The 19,439-nt window shown below is 38.7% G+C and overlaps 1 protein-coding gene across 4 annotated transcripts in view; it reads left to right on the top strand.

Annotated features, from left to right (window-relative positions):
- The window catches only part of MSRB3 (methionine sulfoxide reductase B3), a 58,918-nt gene that overhangs the window by 13,649 nt on the left and 25,830 nt on the right, over positions 1–19,439 (top strand). For 2 of the 4 annotated variants that reach the window (XM_083699525.1, XM_083699526.1), the window contains 4 exons: positions 915–1,041; positions 9,894–10,002; positions 13,224–13,301; positions 17,249–17,277. In XM_083699525.1, coding sequence (XP_083555651.1) covers positions 966–1,041; positions 9,894–10,002; positions 13,224–13,301; positions 17,249–17,277 — 292 coding nt within the window. In that variant the 5' untranslated portion in view covers positions 915–965. The remainder of the gene's footprint in view (positions 1–914; positions 1,042–9,893; positions 10,003–13,223; positions 13,302–17,248; positions 17,278–19,439) is intronic. The other 2 variants (XM_083699527.1, XM_083699524.1) reach the window with 1 other exon arrangement.

Genomic DNA, 19,439 nt, shown 5'->3' with positions numbered 1-19,439 from the left:
AAAAGGAATTGCCCAGGTTCTTGTACAAACATCTGCGAAACTTTGCCTCCCTTTCTACTGCTTCCTGCAACTTTAGTTTACCTTCAGATTACAGACGGATGAAGTTGTTGTCACGATGCAAAATTAGTGCAGCTAATAAAATGTTTTATTATACAAAGTGTGCAATCTATTGCAAACTCCTGGATATTCAGATGAATGGGAATAGCAGAAGAGAGATGCAGCCTTGCACAATCTGTTTTATTGCAGCCTGCCAACTAGAAGTTTCTTTTTGGTTTGCATTGCAGAAACTTAGGAAAAGATTCTATGTTTATTTCACAGGGTAACTGCACTTTGCCAACTCTTGTAACAAATTTCCAGTCCCCTCAGATTAACTTTCCTCTCTGCATCTCTTGCTCTTTGACCAAAGGCCTCAGTGCAGTGTTCATGGGATTACACCATTTAAATATGATGACAGGGAAATTGTTAAAAGTACTCAACAGTTTCAAAGTGCCTATTATTTGTGTAACACTATCTGCCCCATTATTTTGAAGGGACCTGGAACATTCATGTAATCTCATAATAAGTGAAAAAGAAAAGTTCTGTGTTTTATTTTCTGAATTTTTCATGAGATCATTTCCCAATCATCCTTGAATTCCCTTCTTTTTTGTGTCTTGTATTTTAGTAAGGTGCATCAACGCCTGGTGCAGTCAGTGTGTTTGCTTATTATGTTATCAATCATGCTAATGTAATCAAGCATAAAAGCCTGACGGCAAGGAATTAGATAAAATTACTTATGAATGTGTATTTGGAATGTTAGTCTTGTATTTTCCTTTCATTTTAAAAAAAAATCATAACCACCAGTTTTGCTGTGAATGTATCTAACATTTTTGATGTTTTAATTTTATTTTCATCTTTTTTTTTTCTCCCTTACTCAGCTCTTGCCCCTGTTCTTTGCCTCTGGTTGTGTTGGTGAGGATATTACAGTGATGTCTGCATTCAACCTTCTGCATTTGGTGACAAAGAGCCAGCCAGTGGCCCTGCGAGCCTGTGGGCTTCCCTCAGGTTGAATGGCTGCTACTTGTTGTGGTCATGCATATGGAGGTCCCTCTTAGTGACGTGGGTGCCTCTGCTACAGTAAATACTATGCCATGCTTTGCTAAACTGCTAGCTATCTAAAACGTCTGAAGCTGAAAGTATTTGTTAAAGAGACACCATGCTTTACAGCTATGTTGAAAAATTATTTGAGAAATGTCTTGGAGGCCCATACATGACACAATTCCTTTAGATTTGACAACGTTTCTCAGTTCACAAAGAAATAAAAGAACAACAACCCCAATACTGTATAATTGTCCTGTAAATAATAGTCACATTAAATACTCCCCTAGCAATATATAAGCAATACAGTCGTACTTTGGAAGTTGAACGGAATCTGTTCCGGAATTCAGCTTCACTTCCAAAACGTTCGGAAACCAAAGCGCAGCTTCTGATTGGCTGCAGGAAGCTCCTGCTGCCAATCGGAAGCCCCTTTGGATGTTCGGGTTCCAAAGAACATTTGCAAACCGGAACACTCACTTCCGGGTTTGCGGCATTCGGGAGCCAAAACGTCCGAGTAAAATTGACTCAATAAGTGTCATAGTTTCCACTTCAAAACACTAGCACCTACTTTCCAGTCTAGATGTACTTAAGTGTACATTAATGAGGGAGAATGGAATTAGTAATATGACATATATATCTATAAGTAGTCACTGCCTTCTGTATTAGAAATTAGAGCTGGTCTGACTTTTTTTGTTCACCTTTTTGTAACAGATTTGCACTTTAAGATAGTTTATGAATATCTTCAGAGCAATCTGCTTCCCCTCTCAACCAATACCCTCCCTTGTTCCAAGCCTATCACAATTTATGCCACCTTATTGGCCTTTTCCTAATATTGCTATTCATCTGGAATAAATCTTATTTTTCTGTAGGAAATATTTGAAGTTATATGTTTATATAATTGAGGTGTTTTTATTTTTTTTCCAGTGCACAAAATTGGGCTTATTTAGAAACGACTTAGTTTTAAATTAACACATGTTCTGTAGAGATTTCAGCCTAAAAGTTAATTGCTCCAGATTTCCAGTAGATGGCACTAATTATGTATTCTTTTGAATATTTTAAATAGAATTATCCCTCTCTAAACAAGAAATCTTTCACATGCAGACTTAATCTTGTTTGAAAAGCAATTCTCATCTAGAAAATATATCAATAGTGTTCTACTTGACGATTGAATAATCTAACAATATTTGAGAATTCATTACACTTTTGTGTCCCAACATTTTCTGTGAATATACAGATAAATTTTGTTTTATAAAAACTTTAATGTAAATTTGTAAGGATAAAATAAAACCTTTATTCATATGTATTTATACAAAACTTTAAAATATATTTTCTGTAGCAGAGCACCATATTTATATAGGGGGAAACTGACTTTGCTTTGCTGTGAGTTTGCATTTTATAAGCTCAATCATCTCTTTTTCTCATTCACACTTTATGTTGCTTGCATCACCTTTTGCATGTAGTAGAAAGCTATTCTTCTTGCTCTTAGAAGTCTAGAAAAGTAGAATTACATGTATAATTTTAGTTACATTAATTGTTAAGATGTCTGAAAGACATGGATGTTTCTTAATACTAAAGTTTTTAAATACTGTGCAGTGTTTAATTGCTAGAATATTTAAATACCATTTATAAAATATTTTCTAAGTTCACAGTGGAAATTACAATACAGGTATTGGGCATATCATGTTATTTTTTTGGTATGTTTTTAATGTTGGATTTTGTTTTCTTTTAATTGACTTTAATAATAATTAGGCAGTTTTAATGTGAAAATGAACTCTTACAAAGTCGTTAAGTAGCTTGTTGAGACTACTTTAATGATAATGGGAAATACAAAATTCAGCCACATCTGTCAAGCACTAAATATGTTTTGAGTATAATACCTATCAAAAAGGAAGATGCAAAACTGTTCAAATCTAGTGGGGTTTTTTATACAAAAGTCCTTTAGCAGATAGATGTTTTTAAAAATCCTAGTAAGATGTATAGTGAACCTATTTGCCTCAACTTGAGCGTCACAGTTTTAAACACAGAATTCAAATAGTTGGATATTTAATCTTAAACTAATTTCAGTCTTTTCCTTGCTGTGAGTCTGTTTACTGTGACCACAACTTGAGAGCTGAACTTGTTCCTGTCCTAGTTATTTAAAGTGGTTTCTTTTACACATTTTAAAGAGTTCTAGACAATCTCTCTATTAAAAACAACATCCAAACTAGGAGATGAAGGGCCCTTTACTGTTTGAGGTCATCAGTGAGGTGTTTCAGAGAGGCTAAAGTACAGTCTCATATCTTCTGATCTAAAAACGTCCCTTCTTGAAGATGGGTCACTGAGTAAGCAATGGTCCAGTTCCAGGAACACATGGTTACATCTGTACCAGTTCAATATTTGGTCAGGAAATAACATTAAGATTGTGCTTTTGACCTTGATTGTTTGTCTTCTGGTGTCTATGTTTGGGAGCTGGATATGGGTGAACCAAGTGACACTATAGAAGTAGTAATGATTGGGAGGTTTCATAATATAGAGCATGTTGGCACTCACACCATTGTTTAGAGTGTCAGCAATGTACATCCTCTGGTCACTTAAAAATAAAGGTAAAGGTACCCCTGACCGTTAGGTCCAGTTGCGGACGACTCTGGGATTGCGTGCTCATCTCGCTATACAGGCCGAGTGAGATGGTGTTTGTCCTTAGATAGCTTCTGGGTCATGTGGCCAGCATGACGAAACCACTTCTGGTGAACCAGAGCAGCGCACGGAAATGCCGTTTACCTTCCCGCCGGAGTGGTATCTACTTGCACTTGATGTGCTTTTGAACTGCTAGGTGGGCAGGAGCAGGGACCGAACAACAGGAGCTCACGCCGTCGCGGGGATTCAAACTGCCGACCTTCCAATCGGCAAGCCCTAGGCTCTGTGGTTTAGTCCACAGCGCCACCCGCGGCTTGCAGTGTTTGATGTGCTCCTATAATTACTCTTCATTGAGTCCAGATATTCAGGTCGCAGTGGGTAGGCATGTACATTGTGGCCCTCTTTCAGAGATGGACCTCATGGCCATCATGCATAGCTTCATAATCCTGACATGATCCACCCTAAGGCACTTTGTGTGGCGCTACCATTGGTAGTGGTTCAGAAGCTGCAGCTGGTGCAGAGCATTTGACCTTTCTTACATGGAGAGCCTAGTCATAATCATAATGTATTGTGATCGACAGCACTCCAATGCCTGCACTGGCTTCCTGCGGCCTCCCAGACTCAATCTCGGATGCTGCTGATTATTCCAACGGACCTAAATGATCTTGTCAAAACACACCCCACTGTTTTATTATATCATGACCCTTTTCATTTGAACAGTTCAGTTCAGCCCAACATCTAGTATGTACAAAGTCACGATTGCCCAGGCACTTTGGCAAAACCCAAGTTTCTACACCTGCTTGAAAGTCCAGAAATACCCCAACACGGCTTACAAATAAGGAAACAGAGAGCAGAACACTATATAGCAATAAAGTGGCATCAGATACTGTATATATAAATACAGAAAAATACATTTAAAAGTTTTAGAATGCCAGGGCTTCCCTATCGTTTCATTCTAGAGTAGAAGTACTCAGGATTTGCTGGAATTTTATTTTTACATTTGTTTGTATTATTATTATTATTATTATTATTATTATTATTTAAGTCGTAACTAGTTTTGAGTGATGGAGAGGTAGTGTATAAATATTTGAAATAAGTGTGATTTAAAAACAAATAAACTCACTCTTTGAAGGCTAGTTGTTCCTCCACAGTTTTAAAAAGATTCCCCCCCCCCCAAAGAAAAGCCTGACTGGAATATTGATAAAGAAATTTGTGAATATTAGAACAGTAAAAATCAGTAGAAAAATACTGGGAAGGTTGTACTGAAATTAATAAAGAATCAGTCTACAAAATGTAAGTATGGCAACAACAATAATAAATTTATAAGATATTTTGTGATTTGTTATGTTTTATAAAAACGATACAAATACCCTCTGAAATGATATAATGGATGAATGCAAAGATGAAGTGCAATCCTTCATCTTTTAATTCTTCTAAACAAATTAAAGAAGACCTTATTGTTCAGTCAAACTTTTGGTAGCCAGGAACAAATTGAGATAAGACAAAAAGGGTTTGTTTTTGTTTTTTTATTGGACTTTGGAGCTTTGTTCTACCATTGCTACCTATTATGAACCTCCAGAGATGGAAGTGGGCCACATAAAATAAAATAAATAGTCTTTTTGTAGCCCTGGATTTAGATTGGAAGCTACGGTAACTTAAATTATAAAATTAAGAGATTGCATAGGGCAACATTGCCTTGTCTGTGGGTTTTTAACGTTGATCCCCAAACAGGTCAAAACAGTGTTGCATGCATGAGTAATGTAGGTTCTTATTTTGCTTTTAGGTAAACTTCTGAAAGACTTATTAGTGCAAGAAAACAGCAGAGTCTGTGAATGTAAACTTCCACCACTTGACTTCTTAAAATAATCAACATAACGTTGTAAAGCACAAACCTCACTCACAGTTCGGAAACAATATTTATATTTAAGGTTGAGAAGCCAGGATGTAGGAAAATCTTGCTAATTTGTAAGGTGACCTTTAAGTGCACAAAACCCAAATAATTTGTCGCTTATGAAACAGGACATTCCTGCAAAATTTGGGTGAGTACTTGCATAGTGAACCTTGTAAAACAAAGAAATCTGGAATAAAGTCTTTATCCTCCTCCAAAATAAGATTTAAACCAACAATGGGGTTAACAACAGTGGTCTTTCAAAGACTCCTATTAAAATGAGGGCTCTGCAACCGTTAATGAGAGAGCTCAAAGAATGGCTAGATCAAAAGTAATTTCTAATCTGTGAGATAAAAGTTTCTTTCTAGTACCTTGCAAGTTAATAACAAAGCTTGTAATGTCTACTGTTTACTCCAATCAAATACTTTTAAACGTTCTTCTTTCTGCCTGCAAAGGGATAATCAGTAGTGACCAGAAGTCTGTATGTTTAAATTATATATATATATATATATATATATATATATATATATGCAGGTTTTGGTGTCCTCGGGTGTCTTCCCGTGTAAAAGTTGGGGTGTCTAGGCGACGTTTCGACGAGGTCTCACTCGTCATCTTCAGGCTGGTGCTTTCGGCTTCTTGTTACTGGAACAGAGCGGGATCTCAATGTTTGAGTTCCTATAAATACTGTAGAGGGGGTGTGGTGTCTAGCCTCCAATGTTCTGGGCAGAGAGGAAGTTCCCAGGCTAGTGTGCCTTTTCTTCTTTTGTTCCTTAATTACTTGAGAGATACCTTGAGTGATTTCTTGAGTGATATCCTGAGTACCACTTAGGTGGGTCATTAGGTGTGGATTAGTTGCTAAAGTCTTTGTGTCTTGACCTCTTGAACTTTGTGAAGAGTTTTCCTGAGAAGATGGCTGTATTGCACTTAGTTGTGCTTTGGCTTGGCTTCGTGTATAGGGGCGAGCTGTGGTTTTGTGGCTTGTGTCAGCCAGATCTGTGTAGGGATTGCAGGGGGGTGCAGCATCCGGAGGTGCCACCATGGATTGGCTACTGGATGGTGTCAGTAATTCATCTGTGGAGAGGGTCTGGGTTTGGGTCTGGTGTGGTTGATTGGTGTTGGCGTTCTGTGTGCCTCTGGATCTGGTGTCAGTTTTTGTGGAGAGGGCTAATTTCCAGATGTCTGGCAAGCGGGATGTGTCGTCACGCTTGTTCATGTTGTGAGGGTGTTTCTCTATCTCGATGGCTTCCATGATTATTCTCTTGTGGTGATGTTCCGTGTTAAAGAGCAATTTGGAATCTGCAAAATTAATTTCGTGTCCTGTTTCTTTCATGTGTTGGAAAAGAGAGGAAGTTTTTTCTTCTTTTTTGACGGCATTCTTGTGTTCTGCGATACGTGCATTTATTCGTCTGTTTGTTTGTCCAATGTACGTGGCTGGGCAGACTTTGCAGGGTATTTCATAGATCCCTTGGTTTTCCAACTGGATTTTATCCTTGGGGTTTCTGAGGATATTGGCTATTTTTTGGTTGGTGCAAAAGGCTGTTTTGATATTGTGTTTATGGAGGATTTTGCTAATTTTATCTGTAGTGCCCTTGATATAAGGAAGGAGGGCCATGCCATTGTTTTCTTCTGTGTCTTGGTTTTTGGGGGGTGTTTCCTTTTGGATTAGCTTCGTAATCCTGTTTTGCTGGTATCCATTGGCAATTAACACATTTGAGAGATTCTGTAACTCAGTTGTCAAGTGGTCTTTGTCAGCCAGGCGTTTGGTTCTGGAGATGAGAGTCTTGGCTACGGAGTTTATTTGTGCAGGGTGGTGGTGTGATTGTGCATGTAAGTAGCGGTTGGTGTGTGTTTTTTTCTGGTAGATAGTGTGTCCTAGGGAGCCATCAGGTTTTTTGTAGATTAGGACGTCAAGGAAGGGAAGTTGGTTGTTGGCTTCTATTTCCATAGTGAATTGTATTTTGGGTATCTCTCAAGTAATTAAGGAACAAAAGAAGAAAAGGCACACTAGCCTGGGAACTTCCTCTCTGCCCAGAACATTGGAGGCTAGACACCACACCCCCTCTACAGTATTTATAGGAACTCAAACATTGAGATCCCGCTCTGTTCCAGTAACAAGAAGCCGAAAGCACCAGCCTGAAGATGACGAGTGAGACCTCGTCGAAACGTCGCCTAGACACCCCAACTTTTACACGGGAAGACACCCGAGGACACCAAAACCTGCATTCCTGTACCCGTGAAAATCTACGAAAGCATATATATATATATATATATATATATATATATATATATATATATATATAGATGGAAATGGAATAAAGGGGAGGGGGAAAAAGAAACATCTTTCCTTAAATTATTTGAAAGCATCTGTTCTTTAAGCTACTTTTTATGAACACTTCTTAGTAATGACTGAAGGTAAAAAAGCAGAAAAGCATCCAATGTTAGGAAATTGCAATCCAATACCATGTAATTTAAACCTGCCGTTTCTTCTCTTGTACTAAATGACATACAGATGGATAACTCTGGTCACTCTACTTTGAGAACACAATTGCTTTCTTTATGAGCATATATCTATTACTAACAAACTTTTGTCAAGACTGACTATTTCTAATCAAGCATAACTCCTTCAGTAATTAGAAAAACTCATTTTGAAAAACATTAGTTTTTCAGACCCAGGCTAACTGTAGACACTTCAAAAGTTTTGATTTTCCTAAAACACCTGTGTGGCTTTTGAATATAATTTTAAATACATGTATTTGTAGCCTAACTTCAGTAGTATATGGCCAAAAACTAAAGTTTTTATAGGGTATTTAATGCCTTCCCTCCCCACCTGCCCATCCAACAACAGGATTCTTTAAAATATATATTTTGTGGTGATTTTGTCTTGTCAAACAACCCCATATTCATTCTGTTAAAAATAATTAAGTTAGATATTTTGAAAATGTTGACATCTCTATGGTAGCTTTTGTTATGTGAATGGTGCCACAGACCCCCTGAGTGGGCTACGTGGACCCCCAATTGGGAACCACTGGTCTAGCGCAATGTGAGCAAGCATGAATGAGCCACAACAAACCTTGGGGTTTGTTGAAATCATGGTTTCTAGTTGGCTTGTGTCAGACAAACTATACTTAATATTAACCAAAGTTTGTTGGTTCTGACAAAACAACAAAGTGAGGTGTTGTGTTGTTGTTTAGTCGTGTCCGACTCTTCATGACCCCATGGACCAGAGCACGCCAGGCACTCCTGTTTTCCACTGCCTCCCGCAGTTTGGTCAGACTCATGTTCGTAGCTTCGAGAACACTGTCCATCTCGTCCTCTGTCGTCCCCTTCTCCCTGTGCCCTCAATCTTTCCCAACATCAGAGTCTTATCCAGGGAGTCTTCTTTTCTCATGAGGTGTAGCAAAAGTTCTAGTACAATATACAGAACAAACAATAAAGTAGCAGGCATGCTACTCCATGTAGCAATAATTTGCAGATTAATACATTAATTCTAAGAGATATTTCTTTATCTCTCTCAGCAGTAGCAGGTAATACTTTCCAATGCCATTAATATTTTGGATGCTCCTAAGACACAAGAGGAAGTAATCATGAGCAACCTCCAGAGAAAGTATTTCGAGCTTGCAACAGATTTTACAAAAATCAAATTGATGAGGCAGGAAGGCTTATCTGTTTTTTATCAGCAGCAAGCAAACCTTTAAAATACCATTCATTTAGATCTAAAATGCAAATTACAGCTTCCAACTGAAGTGCTGTCAGCTATTCTCTTTGATGCAAAGTAAAATTTTAAACAAAGAAACATTTGTTTCTAAATTTGTTTCTAAATTCCAAGTTTCTCCGAATTGTGTTTAAACATCATATGCCCATTACCTTTATATCTACAGTTTCTTCCAAATACAAAGGCTGTGCTCCTAAGCATATTTACTGGGAAGTTCCATTATGTTTAGGCTCAGGTTGTCGCCTTTTTGTGAATGATTGTGTGAATGTAGAATCTTGCCGATGGTTGTGACTTTTCTGCATTCAGAAGGCTTTGGCTGTATCACATGATCACTGTTCCAATGGAGTCACACACACCCCTTGTGAACAGCAGACTTCTTCTTCTTCTTCTTCTTCTTATTATTATTATTATTATTATTATTATTATTATTATTATTTTAAAAAGTTGGATTTGAAGAAGCCACCAGCTGAGGCACTCTAATATATTAGAAACTGATCTGGTCACTGGGAAAGTAAACACAGAAGCTGTGTTTTGGCTAGAAGCCAAAGCTATTGTTCAGGATTTCAACTAAAAAGACCCCTTCTCCTGTATCCTCTCCCTTTGCAGGGTCACATAGGGATAAAAAGAACTGTAAGGTGGTCTTCTCCCAGCAAGAACTGCGGAAGCGGCTGACACCTTTGCAATACCATGTTACTCAGGAGAAAGGGACTGAGAGGTAAGGTATGGCCATGTGGTCAATGAGAAACACAGGCTGCTCCCCTTTCAATCTGCTGCTGTTTTCTCCTCAGCTGACAGCTTCAAGAAATTTAGCACTTGTTTACTAACTTATACAAATTAACACCACCAAGCCAGACAGGAATTTGCGGCAGGGAGGGCAAGGTCACAGACTTCATAAATATAAAATGAACGCTATTCTGTCCTTTAGCTTCTTCTTGGGGTCTGTTTTCAGTTTACTACAAAATGTGTGGAAGTAATGGCAGTTAAGAGAGTCTTTTGTTGTTGTTGTTTTGGGGGAGGAGGGTGGAGACACCACAGTAAGCAGAACCATAAGGGAAATAGCCCTGTGCCATTTAAAGGTGAAGTTTTGAAGGTGGTCATTGTATGTACAGACAGTTTGGCTGGGGGTCTGCGAGGGTAAGAAGGTAGCATATTTTCATTCCTTTTCCACTTTCTGTATTGAAGCACATGTGGAGAAAGTATTTATTGGCTCATTTGTGGCTGGAATGTCAAATATTTTCAATAACTGCCCTCACATGGCTTTAGACCTTGAAAGCAAGCTCTAAATCCTGGAGAAGATTTGGGGGGGGGGGGAGACAAGAGAGCTAATTCCCAAGGCTCTCACCGTGAATATAATTTATCTCAGCTGATTTCTAGAATGAGGAGGAGGCAGCAGTCACCCCGGTCAATGTCTAACTATTTTGCTGTATGCAGGTTCAATCCCCATTCGGCACAGTTGCATATTCCTGCAGGGTAGGACTAGATGATCCTTGGGGTCCCTTTCAACTCTGCAATTCTATGATTCTCTGTTTCTTCTGTCCATGGAGTTTACCTGAGTATCTGAAGAAGTGTGCATGCACACGAAGGCTCATACCTAGAACTAACTTAGTTGGTCTTTAAGGTGCTACTGGAAGGTATTTTTTTTATTTTTTTATTTTGTTTTTAAAAGTCAGATAGTGGTTTATTTCCTTGACATCTGGTGGGAGGCCGTTCCACAGGGCAGGCGCCACTACTGAGAAGGCCCTCTGCCTGGTTCCCTGTAACCTCACTTCTCGCAGTGAGGGAACCGCTAGAAGGCCCTTGGAGCTGGACCTCAGTGTCCGGCCTGAATGATGGGGGTGGAGACGCTCCTTCAGGTATACTGGGCTGAGGCCATTAAGGGCTTTAAAGGTCAGCACCAACACTTTGAATTGTGCTCAGAAACGTACCGGGAGCCAATGTAGGTCTTTCAGGACCGGTGTTAAATGCAATCTTTCATTCTATTCCCATTTCCAAAAAACCTCCTTTGCCACATGTGAGGTCCTGTTTAATTGGCAACAGTCTTCCTGTCGGGGTCGCCTTTTTACTAGACTTTCTGAATGGGGATCACTGGCACAAGGTTGTCTGTGCCCCCACAACAAACATGGTGGTGGTGCTTTTCCCCAGCTCAGTAGGCCTTCCAGGCAAGTCGTTTACTGTTGTGTAGAAGATTAGCAAAAATGATTTAGTGTGCACAAACAACCAGGGTTTAGGTCATTTTTAAAAATCCTGTTTATAAAAAAATATATTGGACCCCCATAAAAAGGGTGAAAAGATAATAAAAACAAGCTGCGGAGCACATAGACTTTTTGTTGGAATAGCACAGCTGAATTGTATTAGTTGAATGACCTCCTAGCCTTTAAGATTGTTAACTTAGAAAAATATTCCCTTAAAGCAGTAATATTCCTTTTCAAATAAAAATATAGAGCTCACACAGCTTGAAATCATGGGCCAGTTTTCTTCTCCTCCTTTTCTGTTTGATTCTCTTGGTAGTCCTGCTCAATCTCCCACAAAGATCTTGCACTACTGCATAGTTTAATGCAAAAGATCAAGACTATGATATGGAAATGTTGTTAAGATGTTTAGTATTCAGATTTATTTTAAAATTACCATAATGATTCAGGTGCAAAAAAAAAAAAGAAGAGAAAAGGGCTTGATCGAAAACGTCTAGCTACTTGTAAGCAATTCAGTACTTTGACATCTGAACAATAGTTTCTTTTCATAAACAGGACACATTTATGTTGCTGTTCAGATTTTAATATGTATCTTTTTTGTTTCTGAAGAAAGAACAATAATTCACAAACCATGAAGTACAATTTATATTGGAATATACCGTATTGGCCTGAATATAACCCGCACTTTCTCCCCAAATTCCGACTGTGAAAAGTTAAAGTGCGGCTTAAATTCGCAACCTTACAAAAATGGGCTTTTACAGTATTGCTGCTGAAACAGACATCTGGTAAAATGGAACGGGTGTGAGTGCAGGCGTAATTTTAAGGGAGTGGCTTATATTCAGGTATTGTCTTTTTCTCTCCCCCGCCCTTGAATTTTAAAGGTGTGGCTTATTTGTGGGTGCGGCTTATATTCGGGCCAATATGGTATAAGAGTTGAACATAACAATTTCAGTGTCAACGCAATGAGAGTTCCCTGTCTGGGTGTCATAATTTTGTTTGATATGCATTTTGTTGTAATGTTAATGAAATGAAGTTCTAACAAAAATTCTTTCAAAGCGTTAATTCTCTAATGTAACTGCAAGCTATCACTCTACTTTGGAACACATTTTTAAAATAAAAGCCTGACTAGCTTTTCAGATACCTTTTAATTGCATAACTTTCTAAAGAAATGCCTGAAGTAATTGATATTAGAATTTGAAGTCTTGTTTTTTCTGTTATATTTTACTCCAAGAAGACCCATTTATCCTAAATAGAACCCAATAAGGCAAACATGTATGTACAAAATATTTTTTTCAATGTGTTCCCATTGAGATCCCAAGATGAACTTTTGTAGGTAGATCTTAGAAATATTAAATAGGCAATACATTTTTTTTAAAAAAAAACACCTTTAATCATTTTTTTTATTGTAACTTAAATTTAAAATTTAAAGTAAGTCCATCTTGTGGCATATCATATTAAAGTCCATGAAGTTTTGAAGAGATTGGTGTTTTTAGTTCTGACGTATCTCAATGCTGGGCTGAGCTTTTAAGGTTTCAGTGTAGTCCGACAAGGCCAAAAATGTCATTTTTTTTGAAATTTCAAACCCTAATAACTCAAAAACGGGATGAGATAAAAAGCTAAAATTTTAGATTTAAACTTAGTTTTAATATTTAATATTAAGAAAATTGGATGACATGAGGTTATAAAGTTGGACAACTTGATATGCAATAACCTGTTTGCTAAAGTACTGTGTTGCTGTTTGTTCTAGTGCCTTTGAAGGAGAATACACACATCACAAAGCTCATGGAATATACAAATGTGTTGTTTGTGGAACTCCTTTGTTCAAGTGAGTAAATTAAACATAGTTACAAAATAATGGTGGCTCTGGTTTTTTGAGTGTTATATATGTGCTATAGAGGTAGATGTTAAGGTATTGGTCTCGTACTTCATACTGATCTCACTATGGCTGATGTGTGGAGGATTCCAGGTTGGGAAAAGTGCCCTGAATAGAAGCAGCACAACTGAACTCCTTGTTGATGGAGAATCTCAAGGGCTACATCAAAACTCAACTGCAGCCCGTGCATGTAAGACTCGCCTTCAATTCATACTGGATCAAGGTTCACACAGAGCAAATCAGCAGTGCAGACACTTTATAATGGAACCAAAAACACTGGGCTTTATGTGAGCATAGACTAAAGGATGATATAAAAAGCATCAGTTCAAGGGTTTGCCTATTCCTTACCATCATAAACAAGAATTTAAACCTATGTTGGAAGTTCATAGTCTAGCATTCATTACATTTCTCCACACAGAGTCAGGGTCATCATTATAACCTCTGCTATATTTGAAGAACCATCAAATTGTAAAATATGGGTAACAGAATTTGGCTTCCTTCCCATCCCCTCAACTCCATGTTTCTGAGAGTTGCTGTTAATTTTTTGTTCTTTGCACCACTGTGGTCTGTAACTATGTCATCATGACCTGTGAACCAGTTATTTTTGCCAGGAAAGGGAGAATGGTTCTTCAGCACTAAGATTAACAAACTTCACCTTTAATAGATCTGATTTATGCTGCTTCATTACTGTGTGGCACGTAAGGTCAAGGAACACATGAATTTTGCTCTGCAGATGAAAGACCTGAGGTTTCTTGGTACACGTTTAAAATAGAATTCTACCCTTATCAGCAAGGAACCAGTGAAACTCAATCTCACTCTTCATTTAATTTGATCGTTCCAGCAACTTGAAAAGCTACAAGGTATTTAATTGTGACCACCACCACCACTTTTCTATAATGAAATGTGGCATAGTCTTACAATTATTGCCCAGAAAAATCCAGCTTTACATTTGCAAAAATGCAACTGAGAGTCATTTTGCTTAGGAAATTTACCCACATCTGAAGTGGGGGTAATCTTAGCTTTCCCTGTAAACTTCCTACAGGTAGTTGTGTTATGAGTCCCTGTTACAATTTAAAAAAATGCCTTGTTTCCTAATGAATTGTTTTATAGAAACTTGCAGAAAGAGCCCTTTTCTTGCAGAAAGAGCCCTTTGCCTGAGCTTTGTAGCTTGTGGAATTGGGGAATTGCAGGACCTGAGATGCAGAGTGGGCCATACCCCTGCCTGATTTGGGAGGGGAAAGTTTGATTTTATAGTTTTAACTGATTTTTATCTTTTATACCTTTGCAAACTGCTGAGAGACTATTGTAGCTGAATAGTATATAAATTGTTTAAACACACACACACACACACACACACACACACACAGCCTTTTGTCTGCTCCCTACCACCTTGCCCACATGCTACCCCCTGTACAGGAGCTGCTTGCCACCAGGGGTGACAACTTGAAAAAAATATTTTTTGGGGGGGGTAAGCCCCACCCACATAATCGATCACATGATGTGGTGCATGCACACCATTTGAATGACAGTGCCCATTAACTTTGGGGTCCCCTGCCCCCCTCAAATATTTTATGGGGGGCAAAGACCCCTCAGCTGCTAGGTGTTGGCTCCAATGCTTGCCACCAACCACCTTTCCCCATTGGTAGCTACCGGCTTTCTTTTGTATAAAGTACAGTGGTACCTCGGATTACATACGCTTCAGGTTACAGACTCCGCTAACCCAGAAATAGTGCTTCAGGTTAAGAACTTTGCTTCAGGATGAGAACAGAAATCATGCTCCAGTGGCGCGGCAGCAGAGGGAGGCCCCATTAGCTAAAGTGGTGCTTCAGGTTAAGAACAATTTCAGGTTAAGAACAGACCTCCAGAACGAATTATGTACTTAACCTGAGGTACCACTGTATAGAGATATCTACTAACTTTCACAGTAGGATCAGCCCCATAAACTCTGCCTATGGCATCTGCCGATATACTATAATGGCTCTATTAAGTTGTCAGTCCTCATGTTGCAAGCGTGACAGTACTAGGTAGGCATAATTGTTTAGGAAATATCTGATACACAAATGGGAAATGATGTAGCCTGATTTGAATCAAAATTGCCCTGCTTGTGGGAGAGCTTACAAAACGAATTCTGCGGGGCTTGTACAGGAAAATGTCCTGTGGATTGTGCCCAAAAGAAACAAAAGTTGGCAGTAAGATTGCTGTCAGAATTCTTTTTTATTATTATTATAAAAAATACACTATTTATACCCTCAGAGTAATGTGTGAAATTTATGGCCATATAGCAGGCTCACTGAGTTCTGTATACCCACTCACCCGTTCGTGGCCTTGAGCAGGCAATATTCTCTTTACTGGAAGGGTGTTCTCTTGTAATGGAGATTAATGCTTTGATTCATGCTGCTGGTGCACTGTTCAGTACTATTAGAATATATTTTTGGCTAAAAATCTTTGCTTCTTTTCCCACCCTTTGAACATATTGAGTGTTTCTTAGTGGAACAAAGCAACCATTTTCCATATATACTGCCCCTTTTTTCCCTTGGCTTTTCTGACTCTTTCCATCGCCATCTAATGACTTATTCCAGTTAACGTGAAGTTATGGGTTTAAAAAAATAAATTTATGGTGCTTTGCACTAATTTGTTTTTGGGTGGGGGATTTTTATGTTTAACACAGAACAGTTTGCAATTGTTGCTTTAGTAAAAGACCTGTACAACTCCCCAAAGTGCACCAATGTCTTCTTGTGGAGTCAAGGAATCTGATATTTCCTACGTGGCTTGGGTGTGCTTCCCTATATTCTTTAGGGCAAGGGTGAGAAATCTGTGGCACCTCCAGGTTGTGGGTCTCCCATCAGCCCCAACCAGCATGGCTTGTGGTCAGGGATATTGGGGGTTGCAGTTCAACAATATCTGTAGGGCCATAGATTCTCCATCACCACCTTAATAAATACCACTCCAGAAATAACAGGCTTTAGGAAGATTCCTACCAATCAGCACTTCTAACTTGCTGTGGCAGGGTGTGTGCGCGCGCGCATATGTGTATAAACACACACATACACACACACTGCTGATGGTTAATTTGTGATATAATTCTGGCTAGAGTATGCCCACTAATTGGTTTGAGAGTTAGACCTAGACAATGCTTCGTATAGCTGTTTCTTCGGATAGGACTAGTCATAGGGTTAATTCTGCTTGACAGCACTTCAGCAGCATCTTGAAAGCAATTACCCAACTTGCGTTTTCCCACAGCTGAATTGAGAGCTTCAAAGGCTTCTGAGTTTAGAACTATCATTAAGCTATATCTGAAACATGATGTTCCCACAAAGGCTAATTTCCCCTCTGTTCCCCACTCCTCCCCCTCATTATTAAATCTACAGCCTACTGAGTTCTTTTGTGGTATGCTAAACACATAAGATATCATGTAATAAACAGGCAAAATTGGTAGTATAGAATGGGCATGGTAATTGTATGTTTTGTGTGTACTAGTCTCTTGTTCTCTGGGTTTTCCAGCCTTCTCTGTTCTTAAGGGAAACAACCATTTATTTACTGAGGGGGCAGATTAACATGCACATAGATTAAAACTGTGTTACGATGCTTTCCAAAGAAATAAATCTGACAAATGTGATGATAGAGAATAAATGACATGGTGTTTGTAATTCTCACAATGTATTTCTTCTATTTTTAACTTTATGGAGAGGGGTTGTGGGTTTTTTGTGTGTTCTGTGAATATTGATCAAGGTTTCCAATGTAAAAATACATTGAGAATATGTTTAGGAACAAATGTGTTTACAGATGAGGTGCATTAATATATAAATTTGCTATTTGTACTTCAGTCATGGGTTTCTCATGACATAAACAGTTCTTTATCATTAAAGGATTCCCCCCCTCTCTTTTTCTCTCTATTTTAGATCAGAAACAAAGTTTGACTCCAATTCAGGTATGTTTAGGTTTACATTTTTATGTTGACTGTATGCTGTTTTCATGTTGTTCCCCAAAGAGTAATTTATCAGTTCAAGTGCAGTCTTAACTTTAAACAGTCTGGAACAAGCCAATCTTTTGAATAATCTCAGGTTTCAGATTGCCTTAAACAGTGCTATTATTGTGAATGGCAGTGCTTTTATTCCTTTCATAGCTTCAAGTCTCTTTAATTTTACTCTTTTATGTTAAAATGATTGCAAAGAAACCATGTCAGTTCTGCATTAGGTTTTGAATGATATAGCAGGCTGAAAGAAGAGGACTTTGGGAATATTGACTGTTTTAAAAGGATATTTTTCTTCCTGGAGGACAAAGCTATTTCACGGGCATGAAGTCTGAGCAGCCAATACATCAGGAAACAGGTTATTTGTCACCAAATTTTCATGACATGTCCATGTATACTTGCATGCCAGACAAGGCTATAGATTTCTCTCTAGGTGGTTAATTTAAATGTCTGTTTCTTTTAGATATATAAGAAATATTGATGTCATAGGCTCTAAAAAGCAGAACATTCCAAAAGTTAATTTAAATTGAGCAGGAGAAAGTATGCATTCTAGCAAACTGGCTAACTTTCTGAAATCAAGGGTGGTGGTGGAAAAATCTGAGTTGCATTTCCTTCAGCACAGTTTAATGGTAAAATATTCTTTCCTGCTGAGAAGTTGAAGTGGCTTCCCTATAATTAAAGCTCTCTGAATTCTTTGACAGAGGCTTTCCATTTAGATTTTTCAGTGATTGTGTTTAGCCTTACTATGAGAATTATCAGGCAGCAGCACCTTGATACAGTTTACTTGTGTCTACATGTGTTAATTCAGAACTGATAACACTGTGCTATATCCTATATACAATATGTGGAACAGACTTGCCCAGTTAAAACAATAAATCTTTGTAATGCTGCTGTAAATTCATTGCATTTTGTGCCCAAGGGGTGAGTTAGCGCTGCATAATAGCCCTAGATCTGTGGAGATCTGAATCTTCAGCCATCAGAAGAATATGCCTGTAGACCAGGGACAGGCATAGTCAAAGTCTGCCCTCCAGATGTTCTGGGACTACAACTTCCATCATCCCTGACCACTGGTCCTGTTAGCTAGGGATGATGGGAGTTGTAGTCCCAAAACATCTGGAGGGCCGAGTTTGCCTTTGCCTGACCAGGGATGTGGAAGAAGTCATGGCCCTCTCAAAGTTATTGAATTCTAACTCCCATCAGGCCCAGCCAGCATGGCCAATTCTTAGGGATGATAGGCACTGTAATTCAGCAGCATCCAGAAGACCGCCAGTTCCCTACCCCTGATTGCCAAGCTTTATAACCTTTAGTGTATATGTGCATATCTTACTGGGAAGTACACCTGAAACATAGCTATGCATCATTACATTCTTATAATTATGTGGTTGGAGTAGTAGCTGCTACAACATGGCTGTTTCCTTTGACATTAAGGTAATGAAGAAACCCCAGGGCATGTGGGAGGAAGTGACAGTAGATGGAAGAGATGCATAGTAGCTTCTTCAAACATGGCCTATGGTCTTCCATGATACTCAGCAGGGCACAGGGCCGTCTTTACCTAGAGGTGCAACAAGTGCGGGGCACCCGGGTGCCGAATTCTGGAGGGCTCCAGGCGCCCGCCGCTAAAACCGCCTAAGCTCTTAACTATCTACCTGTTATGAAATAATAAATCATTTTGATCAAGCTAGAAAAACAAAATACATATATACCTAGGTATTACCGAAATGTATACCTACTGTTTCACTAAAGGACTTTCAACTTTGTGTGCTCATTTACCCAAGACGCACTGCCCCAGCGGCGGTGCTTGTCGTTCACAATGGCGCCGCACACGCGAAATTAACTCTTTCATCAAAATATTATGTTATGTATTATATTGAGCTGCTATGCGGCAGCGGGGTCAGCGGCACCTATGACACGACTGATGTTTCTCCTAAGCAGGTGCCTAAACAATACCTATAAGTTTAAGTATGGTGGTGCTGTATGCTTAAGTATAAGTGTATTGTAAATAAATGAGCAAATAAAAAAGCTTGTTTCTTTTTCCTCCCTTCTTTCGTAAACAAGAGATAAGGCGTACGCGTGGTGTCTGACATAAGCATAATGCAAGTTAATTTGGGGGCTAAACTAAA

Source organism: Podarcis gaigeae, assembly GCF_964106915.1.
Source record: "Podarcis gaigeae genome assembly, chromosome: 10".
Classification (NCBI taxonomy): Eukaryota; Metazoa; Chordata; class Lepidosauria; order Squamata; family Lacertidae; genus Podarcis; species Podarcis gaigeae.
Note: the sequence above shows the minus strand (reverse complement) of the source record. Positions and strands in the feature narration are given on the sequence as shown.